Here is a 12,094-nt window from a genome sequence, read left to right as displayed (position 1 = left end):
CGGCTCTAAAGGAGCCGCATACCCTAGCCGCACCCTGCCCTAGCCGCCGCCGCCCTTCTCCTCCCTCGCGACGGCGCCCACGCGCTGGAGCCGCCGCCCTCGGCCCCAACCTCGCTGTCCTGCCCCTACAACCTACGGAGAAGAGTCGGTAGGAACCCTAGTCCTACCATAAGCACAATGCATGGAACAACACCTTATCTTTAGGTCACCAAATGGCATGGCTGCCAAGTTCCTCCTATTTCGGAAACTTTTCGAATAGAAATCATATGAGCATTCCAAACTCCATGGGCAAAGACCGACAAAGCAAGTGACCACTAAGTCAAACTATAACTGAAATTAAACTCAACACACGTGCATGTACCACTAATGGCTATTGACGAACCACATTGCCATGAAGAATTAACAGATCATCAAACAACCATATGGTGTAGCTTCTGTAATAGGAGAATGAAGAAAGGAGAAAGAAGTTCTAAGTAATAGCAAGTAATTCACCTGCTCCTTCCGTGGGGGAACCATGGCACTAGCTGGCAGGACGTTTCTTGGATTGGATCCGGTGAGCCGCAGCTTGTGGAGTTTGGCCGGGCAGGCTAGCAGGAAGGTCCAACTGCCGCGCCGCCGCCGTCTTGAAGATCATGGGGCGCCGGCTGTGTCGTCAGAGGACAGCACGGTGACTCCGGCGTGGTTTTAACCCTCATCCAACTGCCACCCTTCTCCTCGTTAAGGTCGCCCGAAGGAGCCTCAAGCTTGTCGTCAACGTCGTGCTCTTGGAGTACGTGGTCGCCTTGCTCCTGGAGGAGCTCGCCATCACGGAGCTCCTTCTCCCCGGATCTTGGCCGCGAGCTCCGTCCTTCCAGCGGGAGAGGCAGTGGCACATGACCACGGCCATGGCCGGCAGCCACACTCATCGGACCACCGGAGCCATTGGACACTCGCGCGTGCGTCGCGGTCCGCCGCTCGGACAGCTACTGGGGAGGCGTCGGAGTACCTGGGTGCGCGGCGAATCCCCGAGAACTCGGCGACCAGCTTCCTGTCAGCGTGGCGCACGGAGACGATGGTGACTCCGGTGAAGAGCAGCTCAGCCGCGAGCCACACAGCCTAGTCCACCTCCTAAGTCGGGACCTCCGCGCGGAAGGTGGCTGTACATGGGCACACGGCGAATCCCGACGAGTAGCTGGCCGTTGGCGCGTGCAAGTTAACGGCGACGTCCCCGACGAAGAGGAGCCCGGCCAGCTCGCCTCACTCTCCTCTGATTAGAAATGAAGGATTGGGAAGAAGCAGACGAGCCTGCAAGGAAAGGATAAGGTGCCGATGCAGTCTCCACTCGTTCGGGGCGACACATACCCAACGTACGAGAAACGTGGCGTGGCAGGGGACCAGTGCGCCAAGATACTCCGTGACGTGGCAGTACATGCTACACGACCAGTGGTAGATAAATCGTTTGGGAGGAGGAGCTAGGTACCATACGTTCAGGCGTTATCTTTTTCTTATAGCAGCAGATTCTAAGAGTTGATTATGAGTTAATTTAATCAATATTACTATATAGACTGGTATTACATACAGGGATCCACCACTTGCGTGGTAGCACCAATTTACAATATAACCATAAGATTTTATTTCTCGAAATATAGGAGCCTCATCACCCTGTTCTATTTCATCAATGAAACAAGACTTTTACTACATGTAAGGTGTCAGGGTGTATATAACTATGAGAAGTTGAAGATAAAAATACATTTTATTAGTTTAACACAGAATTTGAGAATTTGAGGTGGGGTCACATTACTCTTTTCATTCCAACGACTCTCGCAACAACTGCTAAACGATATAACTTTATATAATTTAACACAGGTGAGCCTTGCATCCACTACTTAGATGAGTTTAGTCACCACATTGTGTGGGGCAACACAGTTAAGCTCTACAACCATAATGTTCGTAGGCTGCGAAAGATCATCTGCAGCACCACCACGCCTGATCGCTACTATGTGTGCCACATGACAGAGACATTTGCAACACACAGCAAAAGAATGGTAATCCTTTGCAGTTGCTCTAGCCTATTTCATACAATAACTAACATTTACTGTTATTTTCAGTACTTTAGCATTCCCTTTTCTACTAGTTCCCTTTTCCCACACATGAATGTTGACCGTGGTGAATTGCCAATCACTACCGGAGATGGAACTACCACTGTCATAGCGCTTTATCAAGGGTGTTGACAAAAGGGCCACCATCACTAAAGGCTGGAGCGGCTTCTTCAGGGAGGCACAGATGATCAAAGGGCAAGCATATGCTTTCGGCTTCGAATGCACTTCCAAGGGACTGCGCCTGATCGTCTACTCAATATAAGCAAGTTGCAAGAGCTCTTTGTTATATAACTTAATATTAGACCAAGACTTCTATGCTTATCATACTTTTGGATCTTATGTAATCCCATAAGACCATCCTGTGCATTTAACTATCGGTAATTTGCTGCTTAGACTACTGTGTAGTATACTTTTGAGGCGGCCATGATAAAAGAGATATATGCTCACTCTTTCAGTACTTGTCTTACACTCGGCCTTTGCGCCATTGGCGCAACGGGTCATCTAGTCAGAACAACGAGTGGTTAAAGTGGGTGCATTTCCATCCATTGCTTATTTCACATGGATGTAAGTTGTCCCTGGCTCAACGCTAGAACTCCAAATGGTTACACTTGTTGTACACCATGTGTTGCTTTGGCCGGGGCTTGCAATTTGTCAAATGTGTCAATATTGCAGATTGGAACTATACGTGTTAATAGTACTGATAGGAAGAAGAAGATGAAATGACATGTTTCAAGTATTCGAAGAGATCACCGCTAAGCAGCTGGAACTTGGAATCGGGTAGAAACCCTTGTACTGCAATAATGTTCCGCGAAGAGCAGAACCGTAGTGGTTCACTACTGGAGCCTCCGCAGAAACGTGGATGAGCTAAAACGGAAAATATGCTCCTACGGGACCAAGGAAAACTACATGGCTAAAGAACGCAGAACAGCTCCACATAGGCTCACAGTACAAAAGAACACCAAAAGTGCAAGATCAAAATTCACATGAATATGCCGTATCAACATAAGGCATGATCTGAGAAGACAAGTTCAAAACTTCCAAACCAGATAACAAATTGCTACTCAGATATGCCCATCATGTAAAAACATCTGGGCTGTGCTCTCGGTATGCTACATGCAACGACACATAGCGATCAATCAAAGAAACCTCCTGAAGGTAAAATAGCTAGGCAAGGTACCAGAGGCACACATAAATTAGCTAGACAATTTGCAGGCTAACAATCTAACTTACTTCCGTGGGCACACATAACCGACCCAATTTAAAAATTTTCTTGAAGCCTACTCCCAACGTTCGGAATTACTTGTCGTAGAAATGGATGTATCTAGACATATTTTAGTTCTAGATACATTCATTTTCGAGACAAGTAATTCCGAACGGAGGGAGTACAATTTAAATGTTATGCAAGGAAGTATGTGTGCCTCTGGCTCCTACTTCCTCCGTCCGAAAATACTTGTCATCAAAATAAATAAAAAGGGATGTATCTAGATGTATTTTGGTTCTAGATACATTCCTTTTTGTTCATTTTGATGACAAGTTTTTTCGGACGGAGGGAGTAGTAGTTAAATCTAAACTGGAGGCACACATAACCGACCCAGTTTTGTTATGCACTTGGCAGCATCGGCTAAATAATTATGTGACAACAAGAATTCAAGAAACAGCTAGACTATTTGTGTTCACTTCCATAACAGAATAGACAGTGCAGCTGCAGCGTCACAGAAACTTTCAAATAACAGTCTGGGTTTATCACGACCTTAACAAACAGCCATAATACCGACAACACAAGGAGTCAACCTCCTCCCCCGGAAGGTAAAATAGCTAGACAAGGTACCAACATGATTATGTTCCACACGAAGTTTGGTTCAAAGTTCTAAGGACTAAATAACAACTCGTTCCAGCCACCTGCAGTACCGCGATTTAGGAGTTGTGATTTTGCACCAGGTACCCTACTGTTCTTGCTCCTCCGCCTTCTTGTGAAGCTCCACTATCATATTGGCAGCTGCTGAGCACCTCGCCTCGTGTGCGGTCAGACGAGGGCCACCAGTGATGCTCATCTCAAATTCGGGGCATGACAAACGTACACTGGCGTGGAACATTCCTGAAAAGATAGTTAAAGGACTAGTGACTAAGTGCTCAGAACAGGGAGCTATGAGAGGGAGGAGATGATAGTCAATGAAACATCAGTTCTGGTTATTGCTAACTGGGGGCCTAATCAGTCTGATCTGAAATAAAGCCTACAAGGGTGCACACATGTCTGAGGAAAGCATTGATCGATCGAACATTAAACAAACCTAACACATGTGGTAAACAAACAAGTGGCCTATGAGTGGCGGAGCCAGGAAATAGGAAGGCCCCAGGCAAGCCCCAGGCCAACTAGTAGCTACAGTAGTAAACAGTATAAAACTAGCTACAGTACATGAAGGAACACAACCTCACGCCCCAGGCCACCGCCTGGGCAGCCTGGGGCTTGTCTCCGCCATATGTGGATTGCTACATGACATCAAAAGAGAAAACTTGCCAATTGATCTGACACCTTGAGAACTCTTTTGGTCTAAGCATGGTTAGCGTAGTACACTATGTATGTTATGATCGCTATGCAGGAAAAGAACCAAGAACTATAGAGATTGAATTTGATAAACAATAATCAGAAAGTATGTGGCACAAGACTCATCTGCATGATATTCCTAATTCGTACTCCCTCCGTCCGGAAATACTTGTCCTGAAAATAAAGAAAATGGATGTATCTATAACTAAAATAAGTCTAGATACATCCATTTCTAGGACAAGTATTTCCGGACGGAGGGAGTATGACTATAGGATCCAAGGACCTAATGCTTGTCCATCCAGAAAATCAAAGAGATAAAAGTAAATATTTGTACATACCATCTGATACTGAAGGTACTACTGTGTATCTTGGGAATATCCAATTGCCCCCACGGCAGATCTCATCAAGTTCCTGCACTGACAAGTGTCAAAGGTACAGGTGGCATTTAAAATTCTACTGTAATACATTAGTTCAGCTTTTGAGGTTTCTTGCCTCGCATGAATTGTGTCGGAGGAGTGCCTCCCTCAATCCCTTCCTCTGAGTGATGGATTGGCCACCATCTCCAGAACAAGATGAATTGGCAACATCCATCATATCTGAGGAAGTTTCCTTGTATTTGTGTATTATTGATGCAGTTTTTGGTGTCATCTTCCCTTCTGCATTAAGTTTTAGAACATGATGAGTACAAGAAATGTGGATCTGATATAGAAACAACTTGCCACACTTCTGAGGGACGGTTTGTACATCACAAAGTACGGCGGACGATTTGTCCACAGTGAAAAGAATGATACACTATCACATAACTTATGGAAACGTATGGCTACCAGAAAAACATGCCCACAATGTTGGCCACAAAAGTGTAACAGTTCTACAACGTGATTATAAATGTAAGCATTTTTAAAATGTGAAAAGGGTAGAATACCACTCAAGATGGTCTGAATGTCCATATCACACTGAGCACTTCGTTCTTGGAGTATGCATTCCTTGCGAAGCTGAAACGAAGAGAGAATAGGAGAAAATAAGTAAAGAGGCATCATTTTTTTTCCTGAAATAAAAGAAAAGACATATAACATACAATATCATCCCGTATTTTCTGAATTGATCGCAGTGAATCATATATCTGGTCATTGGTGTACTCGGTGGTGCCACCTTCAATGAAATTCAGAACACATAGATTAAAAACTTGGAGGACCAAGAACCAATAATAGGAAAAATAAGCAGTCTTGGGTGGTTTATCCGAACCTGACTTTTCTGACACATCCATATTTTGATGTTCCAAAGCACGGTTCTTCATTAGATCAACATGTGGTGCCTGATAGAACAATTAGGAGGTGTTTGGCTGAGCAAAAAGGTAACACAAACGGCAACGTAAACATAATGCACTGGTATCGCAAATGGAATAGGGAAAACCGAAGTCTGTTTCCTGATTATAATGGTTATCACTGTTGGTCAAAAGAACATCACCTGAAATTCCAACTTCCAAGCACACGAATTACAATTCGAAAACAAAGATCATGTGAAGACAATCATTCGTAGGCATAGGAATGCCTAAAAATCCAAACCAAGAAGAACAATTGAAAAATCAAACCAAATTTGGGGAAGAAAACACTAATTCAGATCTAATCCCTTCTCATCAGCCACGGACTTTGTCGCTTCCTTGCCGGCGTACTCCGTGCCAAGAACACCGTCTCCTCATGGGCCTTGCATCCTCCTGGCCAGATGGAGCAGTCACATCCTCAACGGCAGGATTTGTTGTTTACTTAGTGGCCACATTGATCCCCTCGCAAACCAGCACCGAACCGATCTCCACTAACACCGAAAAAATCTTCTTGCGGGGGGCTATGCTGCTCCATGAAGGAGGGGATCAATCGGTAAGGTGCTACTGCCTTTCATGTGGGGAGGCCTAGGGTGGGAGGAAGGTGCAGCCAGGAGGAAGGAAGGTGTAGGGAGAAGATGTGCAGGACCCCTCTGGTATCAGTTTTGTTACTGTAGATTTGGGCCGTAATCGGCAATGAATGGTGTCGCATCCGATTGTGTGGTAACTGAACCCAACCATATGTAAATCAAACGCCTGTAAAGTTTTTGGCTCGCTGTGTATGCTAATTACGTGATGAAATCAGAGAACAAAGACCTTCTCAGATATTCAAGTTAAAGCAGAGTGGATGATCACACAAAAAACATGGCCTACTCATCACCTACTCATCTGAAACTGACCCATGAAAAGGATAAATACTTCTTTTGGTTGATTGACCATGGAGGGTGTGGCTCCTCTCTTTATATGGAGATGATCTATTAGGGTGTGGCTCCTAATAATAAGTTCTACCGATTGATACTTTCCTAACAATAAGATATTTTTCGTCACTAACACACCATCCTTTATACTAAATGGGATATTATCCCTTATTTGATAGGAATGGACTGCGTGTGCTGTCACAATTTTCCAAACATTCACGTGGAGACATGTGATAGCCAATGAGAAATGCTCTAAGTCTGAGGTACTTAGAGACTTATAGTAGAGTGCGTATGAGAACACAAACGAATAGAATAAAGAGCAACAATCATCACGATAACATTTTTATAGACAAGGACGGAACCATACAATTTAATGCTATTAAAAGGTCAACATATTTGAAGTTTATTTTCTATAACCATTTTAGGGGGCGTGTGATCCTGATGTATCCTAGTAATGTAGTTTTTCAATACTTTCAAGCTGGGCTTACCTCTGCAGGGAAGACATCTTGGGGCACATTGTCATGTCTAGACTGCTTCTGTGTTTTGTTCTTCTCCACTTGAACAATTAAAGTTGAATGTATCAGAACACAAATAAGGAAAAATGTGATCAACAAATTCGAAATACAGTTAAAGTGACTAACCGGCTTGTACGATTTTAGTTTCTCGACTTGCTGCTGCTGCAGCTTTTGCATTTCTTGACTTGGTCAGGGGTTTTGAAGTTTCCAAATCAATAATAACAGGAGGTGGACCATTTTCTATTGTGTGGATCTCAGCATCTGGACCCTCTGCACAGACATCGGCCCTGGAGGCTTCAGATTTTCTTTTGCTGTTTCTCTTGTGCTTGCTGGTCCTGTAGTCCTGGTTGCTATTGGCAGCAATTGCTTGTTTGCTTTGCTTTGGAGTTGACACTTTTGTAATTCGTTTTTGCATCTTAGACGTGCTATTCACATCTTGCTCTTCCACATTTTCATCTATTACAGAGTGCAATGAACCTTTTCCATGTCGATGTGATTGTTCGTTCAGTGGAGAATCAGAAGGCCATTTCCTGAAACATGTGAAGTGTTATATTTACCACCATTACCCAAAAGGTTACGTTGCCCTACTATCACACATAAATAACCGAGAATAAATTATATGTTACCTGTGGAGGAGTTCAAACAAAATCTCCTTATACGGAAGAATGTGATAATATTCAACTACAGATGTTGTTTTTGGAAATGGATCATTTGCAAATAGCGGACCAGACATACTGTCAAAGAGGAAAACCAAAAGTGTCAGTACCGTTGAGAAAGGGTATTGCTTTCCATCAAGATATACCATACAATGGTCTTATTCAATAAATTGACTAGCGGTTGATCAAAAGGGATGTAACTTAAAAGCATAAAACTATCTAGTAGGTAAACGCAAACCTGCTAATCAATTCTTCTAGACACATTTCTACAAGGTTGCCTTCCATGGTTTGCTCATACTCCACAATAAATAACTTGGTAGTCGTCCTTTCTTTACTCAACGAGTATGCCAAAGTTTCATCGAGAAGACACAAGTTTGAGCCCTTCATACCTATTAAGACCATAAGTTTACCATAGTGAGCAGCAAACAATGCATAGGCGGATCAAATAGAAAATAAACATAATATTTACAAAATCAAGTTCATAAATTACACCTTTTGAACTATTATAAGTATAAAAAAAAGGGCAGCCCGGTGCATGTAGCTCCCGCTTGCGCAGGGTCGGGGAAGGGTCCGACCACTTTGGGTCTATAGTACGCAGCCTTTCCCTACATTTCTGTAAGAGGCTGTTTCCAGGACTTGAACCCGTGACCTCATGGTCACAAGGCAGCAGCTTTACCACTGCGCCAAGGCTCCCCTTCAACTATTATAAGTATAGAACCAAATAAATAGCTTTCTCTAGCAAACAATTTGCGGCTATCAGGCCATGTACAAGGGAATCAACCATTATAGTGTCCCAAGTTATTTTCAGTCTGCTAGTTGATGAAATTAAATGAAGTTTCTGTAGCTAACAGCTTGTACACAACCAAAACAAATGAGACGAACAATGTAGTGGCAAAGAATTTAACTAATTATATGTGCTGATGTTCTTGTTTGTCCTGGTTTTACATTAGTCAAAAGCAAGACAGAGGTACATTTTTGGGTACATTCTGAGTACATTCTGGGACCATGCACTTGTTCTTGTTTCATGTAAAGCAAGTGTACGACTCAAACTCATTTTTTGGCTTCATTGGCAGTTTAAATTTAGGACCATGTGCAATAGTAGCTCATGTAAATACTTATTTACTAGAAACTCTGGTCAACATTCCGTAATACTAATAGTCACCTGATCCAAGTGAGGAAACTACAGAGACATGGCTCTGTAGACACAAAGGTTGCACACTTTATCTCAATGCTATAGGATGAAAATTTAACAGACTTGACAGTTAAATATCAGATAGAAGCAACACCTTGCCAACTCAAAAAAAATGAAAATAAAATGACAGATATTGATACATAAAACTACGGGCTGTAATTATAAAATCTGACCTGTTCTACGTTCCACCTCTGAATAGCCTTGTTGACGAAGCATATATGGTGTATTCAGAGCACCCATGTTTCCTTTACCTGTTGATTCCTGGCCTGCTGGCTGGTTGGTACTGTGTGAATTACCAGCTGCTGCATCTATTTCCTTCTCTATGATTGACCAGATACCCTTGGTATTAGCACTATACTCAATCAAACATTTTTTTCTTGTCGGATCAAGAAGCAGCACAGCAACTTTTGATATTGGCCACATTGCCATGTCTGGAGAATCTTTGCTCGCGTCGAGTTCTTCAGCGATCTCACATGCCTGTATTGCTGCTCTGTCAGTAACTGATAGCCTCACATGCTTGCCAGGATTGTTCTCACGCTCATGAACCATACTCAAGTACGCAAGCAGATCCTCTCCAGCAGAAAGAGAAGCACACACAAAAAACCGTTTGGCATCTGCAAAAGCAAGCTGCGGCGACATCTTCCTGTGGTAGTAATTGTACAAGATGATGGCCGTGTGAATCTGCGAAACCACACACAAGCGTGATGAGTTAGCAGCTAAACAGCTATTTAGTACACGCATTGTATCATATGCAGAGACAGAGGAGCGCTTTCTTAAACGTATCCGAGCAGAAACTGAATCAGAAAAACATATCACAATGCACACAAATGGAACAAGCATTTCATGGATACAACAAGGGACATTACCATGAATACCAAAGGAAAACACACTAATGGTAATCTGACAGGAGAAAATGTAAGGATGACATGGTAACATGCCAGTCATTGTGTAGACAAACCAAACAACTACTATCTCACGCAATCCAACCCAGTCCAATCCGTATCAAATTCATAGATAAATTTGAAAAACATTGCAAGGTCAAATTTATAGTTTCCTGTTTTAGGGTGATGGCCAAATCGGACCATTTGAGAAAATAATTTGACAGAGCTGGCCTCTCCTACTTTCTTATTCTTCTGCAATGCACCATGGAAAGGTGTATCATTTTCATAGAAGAACAGCAACCAACATTGGCGACCTACGGACTTAGCAACCAACATTTGCAATCTCTATTCACACGGTGACAACTGACAAGAGAAGTGCAGAAACAAGCGACGATTGCGGCTTGCCTTAGCTCCCTATAGGCCGCTCCACCGCGGCCCAAACGTAGACCCTGTGCTGCGTCCATGCGCTCTCGGCGCCGCCTACCGCTCCTCCTACGCGACGCGCTCTCGCCGCCGCCGCCGCCGCCGCCTAGAGCGGCCGACTCCAACATGTCAGCGACAGACAGCCGCTGGGGCTCCCGGTTGGGCTTCGCCGATTCGGCCTCCAAGTGTACATCTAGGCCCATTACCTACGCCCACCAGCTTCATTGAGGCAACCCACCAGCACTAGGCCCTAATCAAAAAGAAAAGAAAAATGAAGGCCCACCACCTCGCCTTCTTCTTCCCTCGCCCGACTCCTCCCATTCTCGACTCAAAAAAAAGGACTCCTCCCATCCCCGTTCCTCGCCGGGGTGGGAAGCCGCCCCAATTCCCTCGCCGCCGCGCGCTGCTACAGCGAGATCCCCTACTAGATGCGACCGTCGGCAGGCACGCACGCCCTCCACCAACGAGGACACGACTACGACGAGACAAACAAAACATCCTCACAATTCACAAGCATCCACCGGAAATCAGCCTTGCCGGCGGGCATTTCCGCGCATCCCTCCCCTACCAGCGCGAACCTCGACCAAAACCGCAGGGAACCCCACCACCCCAACCCCGCTCCCGCGCACAAACGACCAGAGAGAGACGGGTGGGGTGAACTGCTCGCCTGCTGCGCGACGGCGCGCTGTTTGTCCGGCTCCATGTAGCGCTCCCCCTGGGCGGCGCCAAAGATCGCGCCCCGCGGCAGCACGGGCTTCACGAGGTGCTCCACGAGCATCTTCACCGCGTCCTCCATGTGCACCACCTCCTCCTCCTCCCCTCCTCCTCTTCCGCCGCCGGACATGCCGCCCTGGCCCGATGCTTCGCCTCCACCGAACGAATCTCCAGGGTTTGCGGCGGCTGGCTGTCTGGCTGCCTGGTCGTGGGTGGATTGGGGTTTTTCGTACGAGCAGAGCAGTGCGGGTGGTGGGTGGGGAGGGCTGGAAATGTAAAGGGACGTGAGGGTGGCTGTCGAAGTGGAAACGGTAAGGGCGTGACGGGCGAGGTCGATCATCCACGGTCCATTTTATCAACTCATCGTGAGTCCTGGCTTAGGCTAGTCATAATAAGAGTAATATAAGTAATAACATAGATGTCACATAAATAAAAAAAATAACATGTCATGTAATTTAAGAGAAGAGAGATAAATAGAGTAACATAATATGTTACCATCACATATCGGTTCTCAATACAAAATGAGTCTACAAAGCAATAAATGAAGATATGCATGTTATTACACCTATGACACTTTCCACTATGAAGGTAATAACATGGACTGTAACATACGTATGTTACTAGTCTAAGTTACTCCCCACTATGACTAGCCTTAAGAGAGAAACTTTGCTCCTCGTTTGGAGTGTAGATTTGAGCCCTCAACATTTAAACCAGACAAAATGTAACCTAATCTTTTTTTTGTTGCATCCATTAATTAATTTAACAATAGCAGTTTTCATGCTAACTCGCATGGTTTTGACACGTCACCCATGTGTCAATCTTCTTCTTCCTTCTCATTTTCGTTGAGTAGTGGGCGCGCGT

General features: G+C 44.7%; 1 protein-coding gene across 1 annotated transcript; it reads right to left on the bottom strand.

The window, feature by feature from the left end:
- Positions 1-3,724: 3,724 nt before the first annotated feature.
- Positions 3,725-11,548, bottom strand: LOC119323655. Its single transcript, XM_037597355.1, has 12 exons — positions 11,187-11,548; positions 9,389-9,896; positions 8,262-8,412; positions 7,994-8,101; positions 7,494-7,897; positions 7,341-7,408; positions 5,863-5,932; positions 5,696-5,769; positions 5,543-5,612; positions 5,113-5,276; positions 4,959-5,031; positions 3,725-4,173 (listed from the first exon to the last, which is right to left on the bottom strand). Exons 1-12 carry the CDS (start codon positions 11,361-11,363, stop codon positions 4,022-4,024), a joined length of 2,019 nt encoding a protein of 672 aa, XP_037453252.1. The 5' UTR covers positions 11,364-11,548; the 3' UTR covers positions 3,725-4,021.
- Between the last annotated feature and the right edge of the window lie 546 nt (positions 11,549-12,094).

Source organism: Triticum dicoccoides, chromosome 6B, assembly GCF_002162155.2.
Source record: "Triticum dicoccoides isolate Atlit2015 ecotype Zavitan chromosome 6B, WEW_v2.0, whole genome shotgun sequence".
NCBI lineage: Eukaryota > Viridiplantae > Streptophyta > Magnoliopsida > Poales > Poaceae > Triticum > Triticum dicoccoides.
The sequence above is the reverse complement of the archived record's forward strand: the minus strand, read 5'-3'. Positions and strand labels throughout refer to the sequence as shown.

What these genes read in the sequence shown, in the direction of transcription:
- LOC119323655 (XM_037597355.1), bottom strand. Translation starts at nt 11,363, where the DNA reads ATGTCCGGCGGCGGAAGAGGAGGAGGGGAGGAGGAGGAGGTGGTGCAC. An exon ending in CTAGAAGAATTGATTAGCAG is followed by an intron (nt 8,102 to 8,261) that starts GTTTGCGTTTAC and finishes CCTCTTTGACAG; the next exon opens with TATGTCTGGTCCGCTATTTG. An exon ending in AAGATGTCTTCCCTGCAGAG is followed by an intron (nt 5,933 to 7,340) that starts GTAAGCCCAGCT and finishes TTGTTCTATCAG; the next exon opens with GCACCACATGTTGATCTAAT.